General features: G+C 51.0%; 1 protein-coding gene across 12 annotated transcripts in view; it reads right to left on the bottom strand.

The window, feature by feature from the left end:
* The window catches only part of Klc1 (kinesin light chain 1), a 44725-nt gene extending 27220 nt beyond the window's left edge, over positions 1–17505 (bottom strand). For all 12 annotated transcript variants that reach the window (XM_032908507.1, XM_032908511.1, XM_032908509.1 and 9 more), the window contains exons 1-4: positions 17099–17505; positions 4880–5141; positions 1855–2085; positions 734–812 (exon numbers count right to left, since the gene is read on the bottom strand). In XM_032908507.1, the coding sequence (XP_032764398.1) occupies positions 734–812; positions 1855–2085; positions 4880–5140 (571 nt within the window). In that variant the 5' untranslated portion in view covers position 5141; positions 17099–17505. The remainder of the gene's footprint in view (positions 1–733; positions 813–1854; positions 2086–4879; positions 5142–17098) is intronic.
* Between the last annotated feature and the right edge of the window lie 9800 nt (positions 17506–27305).

The raw sequence follows: 27305 nt of genomic DNA, 5'->3' as shown, positions 1-27305 counted from the left end.
CATGGCAGTGGTTAAGACAGAATGGTCAATACTTGGACAGCACCCTAGTTCCAGTCAGTGCATATGCTAACCCACACTCTCCTGGGAACCCCTGAGCAAGTCAAGAGAAACAGCCTCCTGGGGACAGTGTGCTGCAGACCGACAACACTGTAGGATTCCACAGGGAGAAGCTTAAAGGGTAAGCACTCTGACTTCTTTAACCCTGCAAAGACCCACGCCTACACTAACAACATCCCACCACACACTGACTAACTTAAAGTTTGGGAAAGACAGAAGCAATCTCCCAGATACGGTGGCACACACCTGTAATCCCATAATTGGAGAGGATGAGGCAAAAGAACCAAGAGGTCTAGGGCTGGAAAGATAGTTCAGTGGTTAAGAGCACACATTTACTGCTCCTGCAAAGGACTGGGGTTCAGTTCCCAGCACGCACATGGCAGCTCACAACCAGCTGTAATTCCATTTCTAGGGGCTCTGCCACCCTCTTCTGACCTCTGTGGCACCAGACACACCTAGTACATACGCATACATGCGAATGAAACACTCATGCACATAGAAATGCTTACTCTTTCAAAAAAATCCCAAGCCGACCTGGGCTACCACCGTGAGAGCTCATGTGAGCAAATACACAGCAGTCTCACAGGCCAAGTACACTATGACAAGAACGTCCTCAGAGAGGAAGCAGCACGCAATGCTCCACATTTAATGACACGGTCACACTCGTGCGACTCACTTCCTTGTCCTGGGTCATCCTCGTCATTCGGGAAGAGGTCATCCAACGGCTCTTTGGAAGAATCAGAGTCTTTGTCTTCCTACAAGAGACCAAGCATCCTTACTTCCCAGACCACCACGCTGCCTTAACTGAAAACTCCGTTTTATTTACTACAGAGCAGATGGGATAGCCAGGTTTAGAGTTAACCATAAGACTATCTGAGTGTGGTTGACCCATCAGCCCGGTAAAGAGCAGTAACTTTACTAAACTTGCCTGCCTGAGCAAGGCCTGAGGGTCGATGACTCCCCAACTCCCCCCACCCCCACACCCCTGCAAAAGAAAAAAAGGAGCCAAAGAGGTTTGAACTGAGGAAACTTAACTGCAGGCCACCACGTGAAAAGACAGTCACCCCCTGCCCCATTACTACAGAGGAGCATAGTAGGGCCCCAAGAGGAGCTAAGAACCTGTCAGTTTCACATCTTAACCTCAACAGATTCCGGTGGGTGCACAGGCACAGACAGTGAGGAGAGCAAGCAGCCCGGTGAGGACACAAAAGAGCATCACCGTAGGCAACAGCTCTGTCTATGCGGAGGGAACTGCGAAGCCAATCTCACGATGAAACACCTCTCCTAGGGATGCCAAGACCACGGGAGACAAACAGTTGTTCTAATAAGATGAGATGGCCAAAGAGGGGACAAGAATCAGGGCTGTGCCCAGGGGACAGCATCTTCATACGCAAAGGCCTGCATCCCATCCCCATCACCAAAACACAGAAGCCAAGCCAGAGTACTAGCAAACACCCACCCGAACGGACACCCACCCGAACGGACGCAAAAACAGCCAAAGGAAGCAAAACAGCACAGCAGCAGTCCTCGCCCTCAACTGGACACCGAGTCAGCAAACACCGGTCACTACATCCAACTGTGAACACAGCTAAGACCACGCCCAGGCAGAAGCCAGCCTTTATAACCCTGCTCTTCCTCCAGGCTGCGTCTTGCTGTGTAGTTCTGGCTGGCCTGGTATTCACCAGGCTGGCCTTGAACTTGCAGCAACTCTCCTGCCTCTGCCTGCCAGAGCCATGGTCTAGACATGGGTTGCTGCTTTCAAACAGCCTACGGACCCTGCCTGAGCAGAGCACTCACCGAGGGAGAGATGTCGTCGTCGTATTTCTTCAGCTGGTTCATGAACTCCAGGTGCTTCTTCTCCTCCTCCAGCTGAGCCACGGACTGCTCGCTCTTCTGTAACTTCTGCTGTGTGTTGGCCAGTTCATCCCGCAGCCACTGGTTCTCCTGGCACAGACGTCGAACCTGAGCGCGGAGCTTCTGCTTCTCGGACTCCACGGCATTCAGGTGATTAGACAGGGCCATCATCACCTGATCAGAAGAGACGTTTACACACTGCAGCAGCCTTTGGAGGAGAGCCCGGAACACACATGTGCCCTGCACTCCGCCTCACATTCACCAAATGTTGTCTGTGTGCGTGTAAACAAGATCTGTTCTTTGTCTCCATCCACCTCTGCACAGACCACACACTGGAGTGCACACTGGAGTGTACAGTGGACCATAAGGCTCACAGACCACACACTGGAGTGTACACTGGACCATAAGGCTCACAGACCACACACTGGAGTGTACACTGGACCATAAGGGTCATAGACCACACACTGGAGTGCACACAGGACCATAAGGCTCACAGACCACACACTGGAGTGCACACAGGACCATAAGGCTCACAGACCACACACTGGAGTGTACACAGGACCATAAGGCTCACAGACCACACACTGGAGTATACACAGGACCATAAGGCTCACAGACCACACACTGGAGTGTACACAGGACCATAAGGCTCACAGACCACACACTGGAGTGTACACTGGACCATAAGGCTCACAGACCACACACTGGAGTGTACACTGGACCATAAGGCTCACAGACCACACACTGGAGTGTACACTGGACCATAAGGCTCACAGACCACACACTGGAGTGTACACAGGACCATAAGGCTCACAGACCACACACTGGAGTGTACACTGGACCATAAGGCTCACAGACCACACACTGGAGTGTACACTGGACCATAAGGCTCACAGACCACACACTGGAGTGTACACAGGACCATAAGGCTCACAGACCACACACTGGAGTATCACAGGACCATAAGGCTCACAGACCACACACTGGAGTATCACAGGACCATAAGGCTCACAGATCACATACTAGAATGTCACAGGACCGTAAGGCTCACAGACCACACACTGGAGTGTACACAGGACCATAAGGCTTACAGACCACACACTGGAGTGTACACTGGAGGGTCACAGGACACAGGACCATAGGCCTGGAACATCTACATGCCGACTTTCTGTGAAAGTATTTGCACAGATTACACTAGACTGCCACAGGACCATAAGCCTAGCTGATTACAGACTGAGTGTCACAGGCCATAAGCCTGGAACATCTACACCCCACCTTTCTGTGAGAGCATCCCTAGAGGACAGGAAATACACGGCTCCTCTTCTTATGCGTCACTTTCTATGTGGTCCAGCCAGCCTAACTTTGCACGGCCTCCTTCCACACCAGAGTGCATGCTTCTGTTTGGTGCAGGTAGGTAAATGGCCAGCAGTGGAGCAGGGGCAATAACATGTAAATCATCCTCCCCATGAGGGCATGGGAAGAATCCTGTAGCCACCACCAACTACTCAAAGTTCCTCACACTCCTAGTCATACTACAACAAAAAGAAGCAGAGGAAGGCAGAGGCCTTCAGTCTGTGCCCTCTGCATTTGCCGGTCCTGGGCACAGCATAGTAAGTGAGTCACCATCTTCCTAGATATGAAATATGAAATACCAGAAGGAAGGCTTTCTCTTACTTCTTGACTAAAACCTATCATCTAACAAGCAAAAAAAAAAAAAAAAAAAAAAAAAAAAAAATCCATGTTCCTAACACCTGCAACAACAGAACCAGAGGCAAGCAAACAGGTAAAGAGACTTGCCACCAAGCCTGATGGCCTGAGTCCAACCCTGGGACCCATGTGGTAGACAGATTCCCACGGGTTAATCTCTAACCTCCATGTGCAGACCACAGCAAGAATGTGCACACCTTACACAAAAGAGCTAAGCCTGGCAAAGCGGTGCATGCCTCCAAACCCGGCAGAGGCAGAGACAGACAGACAGACAGAGGCAGAGACAGACAGACAGAGGGAGGGGGAGAGAGGCAGAGGCAGACAGACAGACAAAGGTAGGGGCAGAGACACAGAGAGAAAGAGAGAGAGAGAGAGAGAGAGACAGAGACAGAGACAGAGACAGAGACAGAGACAGAGACAGAGAGGTAGAGAGAGGCAGAAGCAGAGGCAGATCCCTGAGAGTTCGAGGTCAGCTTGAAACTTCATAGAGTTCCAGAATAGCCAGGACTATACAGAGAGACCCTGGAGGGGGGGAGGAGGGAAGAGGAGAGGAGAGGAGAGGAGAGGAGAGGAGAGGAAGGAAGGAAGGAAGGAAGGAAAGCAGGCAGGCAGGCAGGCAGGCAGGCAGGCAGGCAGATTGATATATATAAAAATCAAAAACCACAGAACTTGGGGCAGACAATAGGCTCATATGAGATCCTGGCTTCCTCCCCAGAAGAGTTTAACACAAGAGAAGCTATGGTTTATAACTAATAGAGCAAAGTGAAGATGTAAAATTTTAAATTGGAATCTAGATAGTGACCGAATGGATGTTCCAGAAGTCTGCCTCTGTTCACTCACTCACTGTACAAGCAAAACAGTAGGGAAGACGCCACGCTCCAGTGCACGGAGGTGTTTGCTTGTTTACTTGTTTGCTTGTCTGCTTGTTTGGTTTTTTTGAGACAGGGATTCTCTGTGTAGCCCTGACTATCCTGGAACCTGCTCTATAGACCAGGCTGGCCTCAAACTCGGAGAGCCCTGCCTGCCTCTGCTTCCGGAGTGCTAGGGTTAAAGGCATGGCCACCACTGCCCCGCTGAACGTTAACTGGCTTTACTGACAGGGCCACAGGTGTCAGGGGAGCTTCCATGAGTCCATGTCCTCATCTCTATGTGAGGGAGTCAAACACTCAAAGGACTGTGGCCCTGGGGTCGCTGTGTGCTGGCGAGGCTCCAGTGAACCACTCTCTACGCACACTCGTGACTGAGTGGCGCTCACAGGTACCTGTGCCTCGCTCAGGCCGAGCTCCAGCATCTCCAAGGACTTGCGGATCATGCTGGACTTCTCCTCCACCAGGTTGCTCTCATCGTCCTTCTTCAAGCACTTCAGCGTCTCCAGCAGGCTCTGCAGGATGGAGTTGTGCTCATTCTTCAGGGCCTCCAGCCCCTGGATCACCTGCTTGGTCTTAGAAATGATTTCATCCTGCGTAAGCTTCTCCAGCTTCTCTTCCTTCATGTACACCATTGTGGACATGTTGTCATGCATTCTGCAATAGAGAGAGAAAGTCGGACATACCATTAAAACCTCTGCTGATGTCACACCTCTAAGCAGCAGAGACTGACCATTTTATCACATCTGACAGAGCTGCAGAGACAGTCATCGGCTCAAGAGAACCCAAATTCAGTTCCCAGCACCTACAAGGCAGCTTACAGTGATCTGTAACCCCAACTCCAGGGGATTCAATGCCCTCTTCCAACCTCTGCAGGCTGTGTGTGTGTGTGTGTGTGTGTGTGTGTGTGTGTGTGTGTGTGTGTACATATATATATGGTGTGCACAGACAGAAATACACACACACAGAGGAAAAATTTCAATACACATAAAACAAAAATAAATTATTTTAAGAACTATTAGCCAGGCAGTGGTGGCACCCATCTTTAATCCCAGAAACTCGGGAAGCAGAAGCAGGTGGATATGTGAGTTTGAGGCCAGCCTGGTCTTGAGTGAGCTCCAGGACAGCCAGAGACCCTGTCTTGAAATACCAAGAAAAAAAAAAAAAAAAAGGTAGGGACTCTGCCTCCTCCCACTGCAGGGGCTGCTGGCTCAGAGATTCTCGAAAGACAGGAGAGAAGCAGCAATGCACCCAGAGAATGGGTAAAAACAAGAGCTGTCTCAGAAAAAGATGATTCCAGCTTCTATATTGTCAATTTCTCTAGAGAAATGACTTGGGGCATAACTGAGATGACTACACTGCTCTTGTAATCAGTTGTCATAAATTTATTCATATGTGCCAGGAGGTGATGGCTCACACCCTTAATCCCAGCACTCAGGATACAGAGGCAGGTGGATCTCGGAGTTCAAGGCCAGCCAGAGCTACACAGAGACCCTGTATCAAAAAAAAAAGATCACGCGCATGCACACATACACATGCACTTTCACTGCAGAACCCAACAAAAGGACCAAATATATATAGGCCATGTTCTTTAAAAAAAAAAAAAAAAAAAAAAGTCTGAGTGCTCTATCACCCTGTACACCTGCAGGCCAGAAGAGGGCATCAGAACTCATTGTAGGTGGTTGTGAGCCACCATGGGGTTGCTGGGAACTGAACTCAGGACCTCTGGAAGAGCAGAGAGTGCTCTTAACCGCTGAGCCATCGCTCCAGCCCAAGGCCATGTTCTTACTGTACTTAACTGTGCACTCACTTGGCACGTGGTTTCCAAGGCCAGGGCTGTAAATGCACTGTGTGCAAGTTAGGAAGGGGGGATGCTGGCCGGAAAGTGACCGAAGCTCCCTGACGACAGCTGCGTGTCCCCTCACCTAGATCCCAGTCCTCGCACATAGTGTATTTGACTAAAGGGCTAAGTAAGGCATTAAAGACCAGCTTTTGTTGAAGATCATCCTGTAGCTGTAATCAGGAGCACAAGCAGAGACAAGGGCAGAGCACCAGGACTAAAGGCTGAAGAACATAAGCATGTGGGCCTCCCTCATCCCTTACCTGAGCTCCCAACAATGAATGTTTGAGCTTTCATACAAAATAAACCACGCATTACTCCAAACTTACTCCCAAGCTAAGCCCTGGAATACACCATCTGCAAGAACCTGCCCTAAAAAGGGACAGAGGGGGGGGGGAGATGAGACAGACAGACAACCTGAGGGAAGAGAGACTGGAGAGGATGAGGGAAGTAAGGAGAAGGAATTCCAAAGTATCCCATGTGTTTGGGGCTACTGTGTTCCTGAGGAATGAGACAGCTGTGGGCATGAGAGGGCCTGGGAATCTACAGAGCCGGGTACTACGCTCAGCCTTCCTGAGACTCGGCAGTCAGCAGTCTCACTGGGGCTGTCAGGAGCACAGTCTCAGGCACCAGACACAAAAGTCCCTCAGTAAGTAGCCCGATGGCCCAACCTGCTAACAAGCCTGAGGCACGCCCCCGGGAGCAACAGTTGACTTTGCAGACACGGTTCTCGGGACTGGGCCTGCTACTTTTTGAGCACCTGCCTCGCAAGGTTACGCCAGCATCTTGTTAGATAGTCATTGTTTTTCCTGAAGGGAATTTTGCCTCCTTGTAAATCCTTCCCACAGAGCTCATTTCATTCTTCTAAGTACACAAGCAAGGCCTGAGCCCGTAACCCTAGCACACAGAGGCTGAGGTAAGAGGCTGCTGTGATCTGAGCCTTCCTGAGCTAAGGATTAATCACCCGAACAATCAAAACCAAAATCCCCCAGAACAGGCGGAGCAGGGGAGGGGCTGTGGAAAGACAGCTCAGCAGTTAGAAGCTCTGGTTCTTCTCTCAGTGATGGAGCCAACCTGGCAGGTAGGGCGTGCCCACCGCTCTTTGCTACACACACTTATCTCTGGACCACCAGTCACAGGAGCTCTGCACACAGACCACCTTCTACTCACAGAAATGACGCCATTACTGCCCTGGAAAACCACACATAAAGAAAGAGATGGGCCCAGCAGTTAACAGCCCTGGCTGCTCTGCCGGGAGGACCTGGGTTCAATTCCCAGCACCCACATCGTGGCTCACAACCATCTGTAATGAGATCTGATGCCCTCTTCTGGTGTGTCTGAGGACAGCAACAGTGTACTCATATACACAAAATAAATAAATCTTTATTAAAAGTCAATTAATTTGTTTAAGAGAGAGAGAGAGAGAGAGAGAGAGAGAGAGAGAGAGAGAGAGAGAGAGTGAGAACTCGAAAGTGAGCCGGATAGCGGCACACGCCTTTAATTCCAGCACCTGGGAGGCAGAGGCAGGCAGATAGATCTCTGAGTTCGAGGCCAGTCTGGTCTACAGATCAAGTTCCAGGATAGCCAGGGCTACAAGAGAGAGAAACCCCATCTCAGGAAAACAAAAACAAACCAAAACAAATTCAGTGTGTTCAGAAGTTCTATTCTTGGTCCCCTGTTACATTAGTCTATTTTATTGTGGCAGAAATGTCCTTTCCGCATCTGAAGGTTTAAGGAAAGCCTTGAAGGTCTAGACTTCTGGCCATCAGAAACTGGTCCCCACCCCTGCTGGCAAACAGTAAGCAGCATGGAATGTGTGCTAGTGTAACAGGGCAGTGTAACAGGGCAGTGTGCAGGGCAGTGTAACAACAGGGCAGTGTGCAGGACAGCATGCAGAGCAGTGTAACAACAGGGAAGTGTGCAGGGCAGTGTAACAGGGCAGTGTAACAACAGGGAAGTGTGCAGGGCAGTGTAACAGGGCAGTGTAACAGGGCAGTGTGCAGGGCAGTGTAACAACAGGGCAGTGTGCAGGACAGCATGCAGAGCAGTGTAACAACAGGGAAGTGTGCAGGGCAGTGTAACAGGGCAGTGTAACAACAGGGAAGTGTGCAGGGCAGTGTAACAGGGTAGTGTAACAGGCCAGTGTGCAGGGCAGCATGCAGAGCAGTGTGTCGAGAAGCCTTGGTTAGAGCAGAGGGCACTCAAGTCACATCAGCCTGTCTCAACCCTTCATGGTGTAAGTGGAGACCATGACAGTCAAGAAGTGACCTGCATGGTTATTTTCATAAAGTACAGGTGTGAAAATGCTCCAAAACTGTACAGCCTGTGCCAGCCTCCAATTCCACACACAGCTGATGAGCCTGAACTTCTTGTGAAAGCTTACAAGCTTGTGCTCTCTCTCTCTCTCTCTCTCTCTCTCTCTCTCTCTCTCTCTCTCTCTCTCTCTCTCTTCCTCACACGCACACGCACACACATACACACACACACCCCAGAGGACAACTTCCAGGAAGTTCGTTCTCTCCTTCTACCATGGGTTATAGGACTCGTCAGGCAAGCACGTTTATTTGCTGAGCCCTGGCCTTGGATTGATGATCCTCTTACCTTCCAAGTACTAAGTGTGCATCACCACACCCAGCTTATGGGAGCTGGGGCTGATCCCAGGGCTTCATCCATGCTAGGCAAGGTTCTACCAACAGAACTGCACTGATCCACCCCTTTTGAGAAAGCATCTCACTCTGTAGCCTAGGCTGACTGAAACTCATTACACAGTCATGGCAGTCCTCCTGCCTCAGCTAACCAAACTGTTGGGATCAATGTGAGTCACCACACCTGGCCTCCCACTGTTTTATGAACTTAATGCTGGGCTTGTGGGCTCCTCATTACAAATGGGGAGTTTTATGTAACGTGACTTACATCTCAACTGAAGAGAGAGAGAGAGAGAGAGAGAGAGAGAGAGAGAGAGAGAGAGAGAGAGAGGGAGGGAGGGAGGGAGGGAGGGAGGATGTGGTAGGAATTACAGGTCTGAGTGAGTACACAGAGCAAAGGGTAGCTGGGGATCACACAGCAGCCTGCAGCTCTGGTTTACTGGGTAAATCCCAGCAAACACAGCAAAGAGGAAGGTACCAGACAGGGAAAGGGGTAGGCAGAGCATGGACGCTCCTGCACAAGTCTTCAGAAGCACACTGCATGGAAGGTGTTCTCAAAAGCTCTGTGTTTCCAGTGGACCCACCAAAAACTAGGAGCATCCAGAAGGTGCTGAGATCACAGACAGCCCATCGCGCTACGCACTGTGCACACGGATAGTCACCCGGCACCAGGCACAAGTCAGAGGACAGTCTGCAGGGAGCAACCATGCTATGTGTCTGGGGAGACAAATGACCAGTCTAGACCTACATTACAGTGTGTTGTGGGTTCAAGGAGAGAAGTGTCAAAATCACAAAATTAAACAAAGACCTGGCAAGACCATATGCTAATACGTGACACAGCTGAAAACATGCTCACACAAAAGGCTGCACGCCAATGCTCCTGAAGTAAAATGCTGGGCAGATAAAAAAATATATGTATACATATACACAAATTGTAACAGCAGATGTGGAAACAACTCAAAGGCTCATCAATAAATGGGCAAACAAAATGTAGCCCACTCCCACAGAGAAATATTGTTCGGCTACAAGAAAGGGATCTTGGTGGTACGCTGAGTTCAAGGCCAACGGGCCACACAGCAAGACTCCACCTCAAAACAATAACAAAAAAGTCAAAAGGGAAAGGAAAAGAGGCAAAGCTCGCTGTCAGGAAGTACCTTGTGATGAGTTCAGTGAGGCAGGAGGACAGGCAGAGTGGGGGGCACAGAGGCCTCTGAGGTTGCACAGCGGGTACAGAGCACGTCTACTCCAACAGCCCACAGGGCTCACGGCTGGCCCCTCAGTCTCTCGCAAGCCAACCACACAATAGCTAGATAAGTAAATGGAGCCTTGGCTACGTGAGCCCCTAGCTCACAAGATGTCAATAGACAACTGTTTCCACGGTGACTGCTCCAGCCTTTTTGCTGTTTGCCTTTTGAGACAGGTCTATCTGGGTGGCCCTGGGTGGCCTGGACTCACTGTGTAGACACTCAGGGGTCTACCTGCCTCTGGATTTCTAGCCTGTGCTACCAAGGCCCGTCTTCTTTTTTAAGGAGGAGGCAGCCTAGGCTGGCCACAAATCGTGATCCTTCTGACTCTGCCCCTCCCGCACACTTCCTGGTGCACCCCGACCACTTCCTGTCCTCTCTTGAGAATCCTATGGGGCTAGGAATGAGGCTCAGTGACAAAGCACGCCTAAGGCCCTGAGCTCACTCCTCAGCACTGCTAAGACTTAAGTAAATCAAACTCCAAATACTCCAGAGGCACCGTCAGAGCATCAGCAGACCCTTGCAGGCCCCTCTTAGCCATCAGACGGCGTCTCCTCTATCCAACCTGGGTCTGTAACTAATCTAAGTAATCCTTTCGTCTTCTCTCCTACTGGGAATCCTGATGGTGAACTGAAGGAGCTCGGTAGGTGGAGTGCTTGCCCAGGTGCCAGGGTTCAACACCCAGCAATCCATAAAACTACGAGAGCTGCTGCAGGCCTGTAGTCACAGCACTCCTACAGGCAGGGGGATCAGAAGTTCAAGGTCATTCTTGACCACACAGAAACTAAAAACCAACCTGGGTTACATGAGACTGAGTCCTCACAGCACGCGCACACGAGCACACACACACACACACCACACACACCACACACAAACACACACACACCACACAAACACACACAGCACACACACCACACACACACACACATACAAACACACACACACACACACACACACACACACACACACAAACACACACCCACCACACACACACACACACCACACAAACACACACAGCACACACACAAACACACACACCACACACAAACACACATAAACACACACACAGACACACACACCACACACACACACAGCACACACAAACACACATACACACACACAAACACACACCACACAAACACACACACACACACACGCTCCCTCCCCACGTGATTATCCAATACGCAGTGATCAGCACAAAACCGTACATACGAATAGCAATATGTGGACAAGCAGCTTCTGTTTATGTATTTACAACACACACACAATTTAAAGAGAGAGAATTTCTAAAGAACGGAGGCCATAAGTCTGAGAGCCATGGGGAGCGGCGCACTCAGAAGGGCTCAAGGGAGGGAAGGGATAGAAGAAAATGATGGAGTCATATTTCAATAAAAAAAAAAAATGTTCTTGCCAGCTGTGGTGACTCAGCCTTTAATCCCAGACTCAGAAGGCAGAGACAGGTGGATCTCTGTGAGCTCAGGCCAGCCTGAACAGGCCTACAGAGTGAGTTCCAGGACAGCCAGGGCTCCACAGAGATGCTGTGTCAACTGTAGATAAAGGGTGACAGCGCTCACATGAGGCTGAGACTCTGACGAGCACATGTGTGTCAAAGCCTGACATGGAAGCACTGAGGGGACTGTCCAAAGCCTGCTCTGTCTCTGTAATTCACACTCCTGTCAGGAGGACGGAGTGGCCACAGCACCCACTTCACGGGATCAGTCTAGTAACCGGTGAGGTCCTCCAGAGGCATCTGGACATAGTAAGAGGCCACACTAGGCACTGTTAGTCTGGAGAGACCTGTGGCCTAGAGAGGCCAGCTTGGTGGCATACACCTTCAATTCCAGCATTTAGAAGGCAGAGACAGGGAGACCTCTGAGTCCCAGGCTAGCCTGGACCACACGAGTTGAGTTGTAGGTCAGCCAGGGCCACATACTGATATTCTGTCTTAAAACAAACAAAAGGACCCAGAGGTAATAGGAATATTATAGGACCAAAGAAATCATTTAAGTCACAATGTATTATTCCATTAAAAGACTTTATTCCAGTGTTATTGTCTAAACCCAAAACACATGACTTTTATCTCCAAATATTAGGAAAAACAAAACCACAAGTCAATTTTTAGGCTTGGTGGGGGTTTTTATGTTTATTAGAGTGGAGGGCTGGGGAATGACCCCGGGGCTGTACGTACTAGGCCAGCGCTCTAACCACTGAGCACACATCCAGGCATGCATCCGAGACACAGCCTTGCCGTGATGTAATCTGGGCTGGCCTTGCGCTCAGCCTTCTGCTTCTGCTTAAGGGCTGGAGTGCAGGGTACACCACCACACTGGACCACAGTGCATTCCGACCCCTGAGTACAACTACTTCAGGTTGTTTGTTTGTGTGCTTGCTTGAGACAGGGGTCCCTACATATAGTCCTCCAGCTGTCCTCTGAACTCACTGAGGACCAGTCTGGTCACAAACTCATGGAGATCCACCTGCCTCTGCTTCCCAAGTGCTAGGACTAAAGGTGTGCGCCATCATGCTTGACCCTCATTAGGAAGCTGCAGCCCAGACTGACATAAGGATGCCCTGACAGCAAGTAGACTGACGTAAGGACACCCTGACAGCAAGTAGACTGACGTAAGGACACCCTGACAGCAAGTAGACTGACGTAAAGACGCCCTGACAGCAAGTAGACTGACATAAGGACACCCTGACAGCAAGTAGACTGACGTAAGGACGCCCTGACAGCAAGTAGGACTGGCTCTTGTACCTCGTCCCAAGCACCTCAGCTCCTGTTACAAGGTGCAAGGGGCTGGGGCGGGGGTGGGGGTGGGGGGTCCCAGCAAAACCCTCAATAGTCAGCAGTGACCCCCTAGAGGCCAAATCCAGAAGACTTTTCAGTCCAGCTGTTCTTGGCAATCCTCTTCTCCCAGAGTCCCGGGGCCGCTCTCCCTTAGGGGTGCTCGGCCGTCTCCACCAGGCAGTCAGCACGATGGCACAGCTGGCCCTCTGTGGAATGCTGATTCACTCTCATCTCCAGCCTTACTCTGTCATAACTGCAGGCCTGCATCTCTAGCTAGTTCCCTGGGCCTCCCACAAGCACCTGGAATTTATCATACCCAAAAGTAAACATTATCTTGTCCTCTCCCCATTCAAACAGGGTGGGTGTCACCAGCCAGCGAGTCACCAAAAACCAAGGACGGTACTCTAAATGCCTTCCCTCAGCAAACACTTAGTGCTGACCATGCACCGAGCACTGCCCAGGAAGGCAGGGGTGAGTCCCACCCATGCGGAGATGAGGGGTGTATAAGCAGAGACAGCAAAGTAAGAGAAGGGAAGCCGGGGTAAAGAGCAAGGCTGCTGTTACAGAGGACCTAGGTTCAGTTCCCAGCTCATGACCATTTGTAACGTCAGTCCCAAGGGACCCAATGCTTTTTCTGGTTGCCTTAGGCACCAGGTACACATGTAGTGCACATGCACTCAAGCATGAAGACAAACACTAATACACATAAACCTTTTAATCATAAATAAAGCACAGCACTGTCTGTAGAGGGCGCTACCAAAAGGTCAGCAGGATAACTCCACCCAGTGGCACCTGGCTGCACTTCAGTCCAGCCAGAGCAGCCAGGGAGATGGAGCAGGACACTACCGAGAACTTCAGTAGCTGACTCCTGGTCCACTGGCCATGGTGTGCACAGGCTCACCCTGACACATTGCTGGAGTCCCAACCCTCGCCCTCCTGCCCCTCCCCAGATTACTACATTGTAGCTCCCACTGACCCACCCACTCGGCCTCCAGCCACCGTCCTAACAGGATCACAAGACTAAGGTGGATACTTCCTAACTAGCTCACCCTGTGCCCAGCACCACCCACACCGCTACCCCTACCTGCTCTAAATGCCAGCCTGGCTCATCTCACCTCCTTCCTCCTTCCAATCACCGAGCAGGAGCACATCCCTACCTCTCCCTACCGGCACAGGAGGGTTTCCTGCCTCCCCTCCCGTGCTCCACCCACTGGGACAGGCCTCAACCACAACTCACTGGGGCCTTGTCTTGTCTGCTCACACATGCTCAAGATCACACATGGCCAATCTGCATGTGCCTTGGAATGTCCAGGAAGCCTCCTCACCACTCACGCTGGGTCTGAGCCCTTTGGGGAACTATCCAAGCCAGGATCCCTAAGAGCACAGTGGGCTTTCACACTCAATGCTCCCTCCAGCCCACACTTCCACACTCTTAGGTCAGACATCTTTATTCTGTTTTTCACTTAGTTTGAGGGAGACTCTTTCTGTGGAGCACAAGCTGGCCTCAAATCCTTCTGCCCCACCCTCCAGAATGCCTGTGCCACCATGCCCGGCCTTAAACATTTTTACTCTATGCTCTAAGACTTGTCTTACTCAGCTTGGCAGTCATTTTCTTGTTGCATAATCTGATTTCTGATAGACACTCCATTAAGACCTAAGTTTCTTCTGGCTTCCCTTTCTGGTTCTTTTAAGTCAATCATGCCTGGAGATTGTTTATGGCCCTTTTGAGATTTCACTTTTCCAACCTTAAAAAAAAAAAAATACTTAAAAATGTTCTTTTTTTTAAGAGTTATTATTAGTGTGTACACCTGCATGGTTTTATGTGTGGGACAGAGGTCAGAAGATGGTCTCAGATTACCTGGAACTGGAGTTAAAGACAATTATGAGCTGATTGTATCTGGGGGCTGAGAATCAAACCCAGGTCTCTCTGAAAGAACAAGAAGTATTCTTAACAACTGAGCATCTCTCTAGTCCCAAGAATATATTAATCTTTTTTAATGTCGACATTTAAGTTGCAGATAACCTTTGGTTTGTTCTTGCACTGAGAAAGCAGGACCTTCCGGATCTAGGCTACTACCCAGCACTGAGTGCCCTCTTCAGCCTGGGAGTTTGCTGTAGAATATTTAAGATGTGTAGCCCTCGCCTCTTCAGTCTTTGCACTTGAAGAATCCCCATCCAGATTCCACGCAAGTCTACGCTTTTCTTGTTTTTCATTTTTGTTTTGAGATTTTGCTATGTAGTGGTAACCGGCCTTGCACTAATCACGCACACACACGCCTTAGCCTCCTGAGTGTTCACGTTGTAGACATGCACTGTCACTCCCTGCTACACACACTTTTACAACACTGGTGCTACAGAGAGGTCACCACCAGGTCCCACCCCTCTTGGTTCCAGCACAAGGGCATTAGGCTGGTCTGCAACATGATGCTGCATTCTTCAATGATCTGGAAGGGGCCCGCCCTCCCACACACCACACGCTCTGACATCTTAAATAGAATCATTGCATTCCTACAAACACTTAAGGCAAAGAACAGCAAGTCGAACTGCCTACCAAGGCTTGTAGGCAGTCCGTGGACGAAAATCCCCAACTGTGGAGTGCTTAGGAGACTCGAGGAGGTTGGACTGGTTTCCTGGTGGGGTCTCACTGTCCTATTGCAATGCATTGCAGGCTAATTCCGATCTAAGGCTTAGTCATACTGTATAAAGAGCCCTGGAATTTAAGTAACTCGAAGAATCAAAAAATGCAACTACCACATAGCCATTTAAGTTGTGTATAAATGTCTTGCTCTCAGGCTTTTTAAAAACAGTTCTGCAACTACACCAGATCACCGCTTAACAACACAACAGCAGCAGGCAGAGGCGATCCCAAGGCAACACACCTGGGAACAGCCTGCAAACCTCGTTATAAAGCCATCCACTACATCACACATTAATATTACTTTATTAATGCCTTAATTTTTTTTTTTTTTTTACAGGAAGGGGGCTCCACATGTAACAAGGAAAAGCACTCCAGGCTGGACACGTTCAGGTCACCAAGGAGATTCCACACCCGGTCACTGAAAGAAAGAGACTGGCTGGCCACGGGCCACGGCCCACAGCAGGACAGCACGCCACCCAGGGCGGTGCCGGGGAGAGGTGGGGGCTAGAAGGGCGGAGAGGCCTGAGACAAAGCCAGTCGGCTGAACCCCAACACACACACACACACACACACACACACACACACACACACACACACACACACTACCACCACCACCATCTCTTCGGAAACTCAGCAGAGAGGCTTTGGGTCCCTAAATCCATAGCTGCCACTGGAAGGCCGCCCCCCCAATCCCCCGCCCAGAGGCCTGAGTCAGGGCGGGGCCCTGAACGCAGATGGGACAGAAGCCTGAGGGACACGGGAGAGGAGTGGAAGAGAAGGGAAGGGGCAGGGACTGAGGCCTGGAGTGCAGGCAGAGAGGACTAAGCCCCGAACCTATAGGGTCACGGACAGAGAAGGGACAAGGACCTCAACTCGGAGAGGCACAGGCAGAGATGGGACAGGACCCGACCCAGAACTGGATGGGAAGGGACAAGAGCTTCAGCCTGGATTTGCAGGCAGAGAGATGACGACAAAGACCCCAGACAGGAGGGACGCAGGCAGTGACAGGGAAGGGACCCAAAGCAGGAGCGCAGGTAGACAGGGACAAGGACCGCAGACTGAAGGAGCGCAGAGAGGTGACAAGAGACCGGAGCCTAGAAAGGCGCAGGCGGAGAAAGGACAGAAGCCCCAGCCTGGATGTGCACAGGCTGAGAAAGGACAAGGACCGCAGACTGCTGGCGCGCAGGCAGAGGTGACAAGAAACCGGAGCATGGAGGAACGCGGGCGGAGCGGAGACCCCAGGGTGCAGACAGGGATAGGAAGGTCGGGGAAGGGTCTGGGTCCGGGCGGAGGAGCAAAAATCGCAGCCTGGACCGGGTGCAGATGCGGCGGTGGACGGAAAGGTCCAGAAGCCTCAGCCTGGAGGATGCAGGCGGGAAAGGGTCGCGGCCGCGGCTGGAGCATTGCGCACAAGCCGCGCGGAGCCCGGGGCGGGGCGGGGACCGGGCCGTGCACTCACCGTCCGATCGGAAGCGCCGCGCTCGTCGCGCTGTCACGGGCCGAGGCCGCGCAGAGCCCAGCCGCCTCAGCAGCAAGCGACGCCTCCGCAGCCGCCCCGCAGCATCCTCACCCCGACCCGCGCTCCGCAGCCTCGCGCCACCCTCCGCCGCCGAAAATGGCGTCGCCGGCGCCGCGCCCGCCCCACAATGCTGTGCGCCGTGACGTCACCCGCCCTCGTGCCGCCGGGCGGGGCTCAGGGGAAACTGAGGCTGGGGTCCGCAGTCGGGAGTTCTTCACCAGCCTCTGATCCGGGTGTGGTCCCCTCAGACCCGGAGGCCTTACTGGTCACGCCTCCACCCGTGGAGGAGAGGAAAAATGCCAGGCGGCCAGGGCCCACCCTCTGCGGCTCGCTCCTGACCGCAGCTCTCGACCTCCAGCCTGGCCCAAAGGGCAGGCTTGCCAGCTCAGGTTGCTCCTGGGCCTCGTATAGCCGCCTGGCACCCCAGCTGCAGGCCTGACTCAGCAGCGGGCCGGAGGGTACGCTGAGTCAGTGGCAAGGCCGAGCTTGCCTGCCACCGGCTTGGGAACCCTCCAGGTGCCTTTCCCAGAATGGCCCGATCGGATTGCTAAGGGGTAGGGATTGCGAGTGCCCACAGCCTCCCCGCCTTGGGAACCGTTGCCCGCTTCTGATGGTATTGCCCAGCACCTGCTGCGGTCCTCCACCCGGCAGTCACACCTACCAACATCAGGGAGGCAGGTGCTTTTGGTCTTAGCAAGCAGATGCAGTTACTTTGGCCTCCTAGAGAAAAACCAAGGCTGGCTAATAAAGGGGCAACTCCCGTGGAGAGCGCAGCAGCTCAAGTTGGCCTAAGAAGAGGCTGTGGGTTCAGTCTGTACTGTTTTGAACAGTCTTTCCAGGCTTCACTTGCCCCAGCACACACTGCTGCTTGGATGTCGGGTGGCACCAGCTCTTCAGCCACTGCCATACATCTGAGCAAGGCTTGTGACAGCTCCCGCCCAGGTGCTGTTGGAAAGAAAAGAGTAGGCTTAGCGGGAGCCCATTTCCTTCCCATGTCAGTCACTGCCCCTCAGAGCCCTGTGTAGGTGCACACTTCTTCAGCGAAGGGCTTTTTTTGTTTCGTCTGTCCCTGCCGCTGCTTGTTCAAGCTTTATCATCTCGTTCTTTTGCCCCTTCAACTGATAGCCATTAAGTTCCCAACGTCCTCACGGGAAGACCCAGGTGCATAAAGTGGCAGATGATGTCTACTGGCCAGCTCCCATTCCAGCAGGAAAAACAAACTCAGACAATCTGACTTGTTGAAACAGCAAAACAGGCAGCGGGGGGAGGGGGGATGCACGACCCAAACTCCAAGGTCAGAAAAGTGTGCAGACACCCAAACTATAGGAGAGACCAGGGCCATGGAGTCAGCGTAGAACACTCCAGTAAAACCCTGAGCGTCCCTCTTGTGTGGGGGAGAAAAAAAGACCAAGCTAATCAACCCCTGCCGCAGCCATGTATCACTCTCAGCAAAGTGTAAACCTCCTTAGCTTGGTCTACCTACAAAGGCCCACAGGACCTGGTTGTGTTAACTTCACCTTGTCCTGTCCTTAGCTGCCCTCACTTGTCCTTCAGTTTGCTCCGCCACACTCAGTTCAACGTCCACCTGCCTCAAATGCTTAGTGACTTCCTATGAAGACATAAAGCGACATCTATCTTTTCAGGGCCTGGAGAGATGGCTAACGGGTAAGAATGCTTGCTGATCTTTCGGGGAACAGCAGCCACATCGGGTGATTGCTCACAATAGCTCCAGTGTACCCGTGGACCCCTTCTGGCCTCTGCGACACCTGCATACATGGGCACACTCACGCACAGGTGCGTAAATGAGCGTGAGTCTTTGAAAGATTTATAAATAGCTGTTCATCCCCAGATAGGACATCAACAGAGCAAAGAATTCCATCCTAGTCCAGTTTGATGAGCCAATGAGATTAGGTTATTTACAGAAACAAGGATGGGCATACAAGCATGGCATACACACACAGGCCACCCAGCACGGGTGACAGCTCATCAAAGTGGCATTGCTGGAGTCCCACCCTCAGTCAACCAACCTCCCGCACTTCTCAGGACCATGGACAGCTGGGAGGCAGGAAGGAGCCATTAGAGGACTCAGTGTGGTTTAACAGCTCCTTCCCATGAATGTAGCCAACACTGCAGCATCTTGCTTTTTCCTTCATCAGCCCCACAGGGCCAAGGACTTCTGTATGACCCATAGTCATGTCCGCTCCACCATAGACAGAGCCATGTTTTCCCCACAGGAAGCGGTTACACCGCAACAAGTGTTCTTTGTCCGCAGGTACTTCAAGAGTCAGGTAGAGCCATTCCTTCAAAGCGAGCCTTCCATGGCCATGCCAGCCTGGCCAAGGCCTCCTCCAGGCTTCTGCCTGTCCCTTCCCTACTGTGCATGTGGTCAGTGTACACAACCGCTTGTCCCCTGACGGCACTCGAGCAGGCCTGTTCCATATCCTCGGTCCTCACAGCCAGGCCTAGCACCTGCCACGGGGCACCAGGGTATGCCACTGAGGCCAGTGCAAGGGAGGAGACTCCAGCTGACCCTTCTCTTTCTTTGCCTCACAACTTCTGGAAGAATTGATGCACACTCAGCCCTTTGAGTCCTTGACTTCTGTCATAACTCTCAGGATTCCTGCCAGTTCTTAGAGCCATTAATGGCTGAGGCTGCTCCTCACAGGGGAGGGGCTGACCAAGGCAAAAGGCAAGGAGACTGTGTTCCGCTGCTCACATATTTGTCCGGACAGCTGCCTGGTGGCTGGGTGAAGCAGAGGAGGATCTACAGTCGGCCTCACCTGTCTCTGAGACCAGCACCCTCCCTTGCTGAGTACATCGCAGACGAAGACATCCTCACTTGTCATATATATGTCATATAGATAGAGATAGATAGATAGGTAGATAGATAGATGTCACATATAGATAGATGTCAGATATATGCATATATATATATATATATATATTGACCTTCAATTTATGAACGTCTTCCTCTACCTCCCAAATGGCAGGGCACCACCATACCCAGTTTATTCTGAGCTGGGTTTATGTTTTGTGCATTCTAGGCAAGCACTCTACAAAATGAGGGACTACATCTCCCGCCCTATACTGTCTCTGATGATTGTTTGACACTGAAGAGAGCACTATTACCCCCTCTTACAGATATGTAGCCCAGCCTCTGTAGGCTTTGGGGGTTGCCTGTTATTTCTCGGAGAGACGTTGTGTCTATCAGTTTGAGGGATCACAACAGAGTCAGTGCCTCTGACTTGGAGACTGGCGGAGCCAGGAGTCACGTCCCAGGTGAGTCTCCCTTCACAGTGGGAAGGTTTTACTCAGCAGGGTGCATTGGGCGAGCAAGCATATTATCTGCCCATCTCAGTGAGCCTAGGGGAACAGGACCCTGGGAACAAACATGGGGGGTACCAGGGTAAAGCCTTCACACCTGTGCTCAGAGATCCTGGTGGCCTCTGAGCATCCGTGGGACCACCCGAAAGGTTGGGGGGATTGTGCCATCATGGGGCATCAAGGGACCCTGGGTCCACATATTGGGACTAGGGTGGCTCCAGATGCAGCAGGCTAGCCCAGTAAGCCTGAGGGCTGGTCCTGTTCTATCCAGTGAGTGCGGCTAGCGTGGTGGCACTGCCTGTCCGCTTCTCTGCCCTTTTCCCTTCCCCAATGGAAACGTGTGGCCTCTGGCCTCATAATTTCCTTCTCCTTCAGCCTCTGGCTCCTCTGCCCTGCGCCCAAACCTGGACAGATCAGTAAAGCTGCCGAGAAACATGAACCAAGGCTGGGGCTCAGTGTGCAGGTTTGATCTCTGCCCTAGTTAGGGTTCCTATTGCTATAAAACACCACACCCAAAAGCAACTTAGGGAGGAAAGGGTTCATTTGGCTTACACTTCCAGATCACTGTTTATCACTGGAGGAAGTCAGGACAGGATCTCAAGCAGGACAGGAACCTGGAGGCAGGAGCTGATGCAGAGGCCATGGAGGAGTGCTGCTTACTGCCTTGCTCCTCATGGTTTGCTCAGTCTGCTTTCTTATAGAACCCAGGACCACCAGCCCAGGGGTGGACCCATGCATGGTGGGCAGGGTTCTTCTTCATCAATCACTACAGACTTGCCCACAGCCCAATCCCTTGGAGGCATTTCTCAGCAAAGGCTCACTCCTTCCTGAAGACTACAGTTGTGTCAAGTTGACAAAATTAGCCAGAACTTGTCCTTTCTGTTTGTTTTCAAAACAAGGTCCCATGTAGCCCAGGCTAGCCTTGAACTCAGTATGTAGTCAGGAAGACCTTGAATTTCTGTTCCTCCTGGCTCTGCCTCCTAAATGCTGGGATAATAGACATAAACTAATAATAATAATAATAATAATAATAATAATAACAATAACAACAACAACAACAACAACTAAAACCCTAGGTTTTTGGGGTTTTTTTGTTTGTTTGTTTGTTTTGGGTTTTTTTTTTTTTTTTGGTTCTTTTTTTCAGAGCTGGGGACCGAACCCAGGGCCTTGTGCTTCCTAGGCAAGCGCTCTACCACTGAGCTAAATCCCCAACCCCAAAACCCTAGATTTTGTCATTGTTGTTTTGTTTGACTTGGGGACTGTCTCATTGGAGATAGCCTGTAACAGGTGCTGAGATGAAGCTGGAATTGGAGAGTAGTGAAGTAAGCTGAGGGAGTGCACGCCCTTAGCCCCAGCACTCAGGAGGCAGAGGCAGTCAGAGCGCTGAGTTCAAGGCCAGCCTGGTCTACAGAGTGAGTTCCTGGACAGCCAGGGATACACAGAGAGATTCCCGTCTTTAAAAAGAAGGAAGAGAGGTGTGGGATCCCCTTGGGCCTAGAATGACTAATCATGTGAGCTCCCACGTAGATTCTCGGCAACTGACCTGGGGTTTCTAGAAGATCATCCAGTGCTTCTCCCTGCCGAGCCATCGCTTCAGTCCACAGGCGTATGCGTGCAGTCAGTTTTTGTTCTGTTCTTGTACTTTGTATTCTGATGATACTATTTTAATACAATAATTCTTCATTACCCAAGGAATACATGGAGCAAATGGAATAAACAAGGTTCTTCACATTTGAACATTAAATAAAAAAGGAGGGAGAGGGCTGGAGAAGTGGCTCAGTGGTTAAGAGCACTGACTGCTCTTCCAGAGGTCCTGAGTTCAAATCCCAGCAACCACATGGTGGCTCTCAATCATCTGTAACAGGATCTGATGCCCTCTTCTGGTGAAGACAGCTACAGTGTACTTATATAGAATAAATAAATCTTTTTTAAAATGAAGGAAGGGAGAGGAAGAAGAAATAGAACTGCCAAGCAGAGTTAGAGCTAGTTCCTAATTTAAAAAAAAAAAATCCTTTTAATGTAAATACACAATAGGTATCTGTCTCAAGAGACAGGAGGCTGAGGTTGTCCACAAATGCCCAAAAAGAGAGGAAAAGAGAGGAAGAAGGGGAGAGAAGGAAGAAGAGAGAGGAGCAGGAAGAAGCAACAGGAAGAGGAAATGGGAGGGTAGGCAGAGAAGATGTCACCTGGGAAGCTCCCTCCCTCCGGAGGGACTGGAGGGCAGGTGAGTGGGTGACGTAATAGGCAGCTGGATGCAGTTGCCCCTCCCCTCAGAAGCCTGCAGCCTCCTCCTGACCTCGGTGCTGCTTGCTCTGTGGGAGGCTTCGAGGCTCTGGGAAGAGTCACCGGGCACACCCGTCCTGGTATCCGGCCCTGGGGCTAATCCAGCTGCTTCTGCAGATCACACCCTTTCTCGGCTGAGGCTTTAATTCTAAAAATGGAACTTCCAGACAGTTTTTCCTTTGCAGAGCCAAAACTGCCCTGCACAAAGCTGTGGGGTTGCTGCAGTGCTGAGGTGAGAGCCGGGCAGTGAGGCAGGGGAACTCCCACAGGAGGCAGCCTGGCCATCTCTGCCCCTCATATTCCTAGGAGTGCCTGTGGGGCTGAGAACAAGGCCCTGTGTGGACAAGCCGGCTTCTTCACGGAGTGCCTGCACCCAAGGTTCCCCCAAGTTCTGCAGGCCACTTCTGTCACTTCCTGCCAATCATGACTCAGGAGGTCCAGGGTCTTGGTAGCTTTGGTAGCTGTTCTCACATGATTCTGGACCCACTGTTATTTTATTTTTATTTTCAAGATAGGGTCTCACTATGTATCCCTGGATGTCTTGGAACTCACTATGTAGAGCAGGCTGGCCATGAACTCACAAATATCACCCTGCTGGGACTAAAGACAAGCACCACGGCCAGGCTCCCAGAACACGCTGACTATGCGATACGTCCCGCAGGTCTTGTCACGTGACTAGACTTCCCTTGCATTCCTTGTATGCCCCAGCAGGCCACGCGGTCTGAGGGTCTTCAACGTCTTTACTGAATCGTTCTGCCTGTCCCAAAACTATGTCAATGGGCTGGTGCGGTAGTGACGCTGTCACGCCTTTCTCAGTGGCAGTCGCCCATGTGACTCCTTCATGAGTCACCACCCGCCACTTGGCCTGCTCCTGCTTGAACGTAATTAAAGCTTCCCAGACATCTGCTGTTGTCTACACGTCAGTCCAAGTGGAGTGTCTCAGGGGGTGTCGTTTCCGTGGTGCTAGGGATCGAATCCAGAACCTCCTATATGCTAGGCGAAGGCTCTGAGCCACGCCGGGCCCCTCTTTGCAGATTAAAGTTGCAAATTTTTTTCCATGACTGTCATGCTGAAAATATTACACGCTCGCCACACATTTGGGGTGTTATTGCTGTGAAGAGACACCGTGACCACGGCAACTCTTATAGCAGAAAACATTTAATTGGAGCTGGCTTACAGTTCAGGACTTTAGTCCACTGTCACCACGGCAGGAAGGCAGGAAGCATGGTGGCACCCAGGCAGACATAGTGCTGGAAAAGGAGCTTTCGATCTACAGGCAGGCAGCAGGAGAGACCATGTGTCACGTTGGGCGAGGCTATTCAAACCACCACAATATCTACCTTTGGTTTTGTTTATGAAGCATAGGCTCTAATGTAGTCGAGGCTTAGCCTCCAGGTCACTATGTAGCCAGCGCCACTAGGTGACCTTGAACTCTTTACTCTGCCCATTTTATAGGTGGTGGGGAGTAGAACTCGGGTCTTCTTGCACACTTGACCAGCACTAAGAACCGAGGCACACCCTGAGTCTACATGTCTGTCTTGTGAAATGTATATTAAATCTTTGGCTTGGTTTTTTTTTGGGGGGGGGTGGATGAGGTCTTTTTGCTTTTATTCTTTTTTTTTTTTAAAGATTTATTTATTTTATGTATGTGAGTACACTGTCGCTGTCTTCAGACACACCAGACGAGGGCATCAGATATCATTGCAGATGCTTGTGAGCCACCATGTGGTTGCTGGGATTTGAACTCAGGACCTCAGGAAAAGCAGTCAGTACTCTTAACCACTGAGCCATCTCTCCAGCCCCTTTGCTTTTATTCTTGGGTTCATTATATACCCCCAAGCTCATGGATCTCCTGCCTCAGCCTCCTAAGAACCAGAATTGCAAACATCCCCAAAATGCCTAACGTCGGCTGTCTGGTTAACGAGTCCTTTCTACAGAGTCAGAAACACGTTTTGTGAGTATCTCCCCCCCAGTCTGTTGCGTGCATCTTCCTCCTATTTTTATGGCAGTAAACTGCACCCAACGTGAAATTTACCATCTAAGCCATTATGAATGCTCAACGTCATTCCACACATGAACCATTTACAGCCACCTCCTCACGCGTCTCCCTGATCCTAACCGCCTCAGGCTCCATGATCCTCCATCTTGGAAGGCAGACACTGTGAGGTGAGGACGTGGCTCAGCAGCAAAGCAGTTGCCAGTTCACCCGACGTCCTGGCTCTCGTGCCCAGCCCTGAGAAGGAAAGTTGGAACTTGAAGGTCTCAGACAAGAGGGGACACGAAGACAGAGACCATGTCTTGAGAGCACAATGCTCATTTAATGTTATGGACAGAAAGACAACAGCATCACAGAGGCTCTAAGAGGGCATTGGGGTCCACAGAGCGGCAGAAGGGGGAGGACGTTGGAGGTTTCATAACATAAGCCTGCAGCCGGGTTGATTCGCAGGCAGGAGTCAGGGAAGAGGGGGAAGGAGGATGTATGGACGCCCGTACCCCTCTGGATATGAACTCACTTCTCCAGGTGAGCTGCTGAGACCTGAGAGTCTGCTAGCTAGAGACTGAGGATCCGTCAGTTGGATTTCTCAGGAGGGTGCAGGTTCACATCTGCAGCTGGGAAAACCTGGGGCACATTAGTATGCCCTGAACAGGGGCTGGGCTCTGCACTACCTTCTCATGGACCTCTGATAAGGGTTCTGACTCTGCTCAGTATCTCATGTAGATGGGATCACGCAGTGTGGTATGTGCTGGTGGGACTGAGTGAGGTCTTGTGCATGCTAGGCAAGCACCCCATCCCCAAGGCTCATTCCCCACCCCATAATTAGCATTCCCAAACACTCAAACATTTCTCTCTTCTGTGCCTTGGGAACTCTGAACTCTTCTCTTTGGGTTTGCTCTTTTTTAGATTCAAACTAGAGCCCCTGCCTCCCAGGCCTTAGCTACCCTCTGAGGAAACTCCCTAATCTGAGCTCCAAGGACTATTTAAATGTATCTTGGTACATAGTTAAAATATCATCTGGAGGGGTTGGAAAGATGACTCAGAGGTTAAGAGTACAGGCTGCTCTTCCAGAGGTCTTGAGTTCAAATCCCAGCAACCACATGGTGGCTCACAACCATCTGTAATGAGATCTGATGCCCTCTTCTGGTGTGTCTGAAGAGAGCTACAGTGTACTTATAATAAATCTTTTTTTTTTTTTTTTCTTTTTTTTTTTTCGGCTTGGGTACGTACCCCGGGCCTTGCTTTTTCTAGGTAATTCTTCTATTCTTTTATTAAATCCCCAACCCCAATAAATCTTTTTAAAAAAAAAAAAAAAGACAGGGTATTCATATACATAAAATAGACAGATAATTTGGAATTTGGGGTATAGATGCTCAGTTTAATTCTCAACAGCACACACATGCGTGAATGCACATACATAATGAGGCTGAAACAGTAATTCTGCCTGTTTTTACAAGGAGAAAAGAAGGAAAAACAGCAGCAGCAACAAAAATCAACCACAAGGCTGAATGCAGGTGGCAGCACCCCTGTAGTCTTGGCTCTGAGGGAGCAGAGACCAAGGACCGAGAGTTGGAGGCCAGCCTGGGCTACATGGTTGGAACTCATCTTGCAGTGCTGAGGACTGAACCAAGGGCCTCATGGATGCCAGGCAGGAGCTCTTTGCTATGTTGGCAGTACGGCATTGAATCGCAGACTGCGTATCACTAGATCTAGCTTAGAAGTCAATGTGCAGACCAGGCTAACCTAAACTCTGCTGTAATCCTCCTGCCTCTGCCTCCCAAATACAGGCATGTGCTAGCCACCGAGTCCGCATCCTTTAGCTTTAAACTTCCTCAGGTTGGCCTGGAACTCATCCTGTATGTGGCACGGTAGCCAGGAGTCTGAGATTCACCTGCTTCAGCCTTCTGAACGCTGCAATTACAGATGTGAGCCCGCACGCTTAGCTCACAAGTGCCGGGCCGTGGAGGTGTGGGTGCGTGGTGCCTGCCTTATGACTGTTGTAGGTATGGAGCTCCAAGAAGTCCATGGAGTTGTTTCTCTCCTTCCACCTTCACGTAAGGCCTGGGGTTTGAACTCAGGTCAGCAGGTATGCACGCCTTTACCCACTGAGCCCTCTCACTGGCCCTATAAGTGGTTTAGTTTGTTCAAATACGAACCCAAAAGGTTGCTGGACTTGTGTTGCACACCTAAACAGCATTCATCAACACTTCTCTCTCTCTCTCTCTCTCTCTCTCTCTCTCTCTCTCTCTCTCTCTCTCCTCCCCCTCCCTCCCTCCCTCCCTCTCTCTCCCTTTTAGCGCAGAGGACAGACTCACTCACAGTCCTGACCTGCCTGAAACTCCTTTGTAATTGATGACCCTAAACTCTTGAACTGCTGATCCTCCTGCCTCCGCCTCTTCCCTGATTGCTAGAATCACAGAAATGTGCCACTGTATCCAGTTGATGCCATGCTGGGGATGGAGCCCAGGACCCTGAGCAGGCTAAGCAAGCACCCCACTAAACGAACTGCCTCGGCCCTTTCCTCCCCTTTCTGATGGATCCGAA

The sequence above is a fragment of the Rattus rattus genome, chromosome 7, assembly GCF_011064425.1.
Source record: "Rattus rattus isolate New Zealand chromosome 7, Rrattus_CSIRO_v1, whole genome shotgun sequence".
NCBI classification, from domain to species: Eukaryota; Metazoa; Chordata; class Mammalia; order Rodentia; family Muridae; genus Rattus; species Rattus rattus.
The sequence above is the reverse complement of the archived record's forward strand: the minus strand, read 5'-3'. Positions and strand labels throughout refer to the sequence as shown.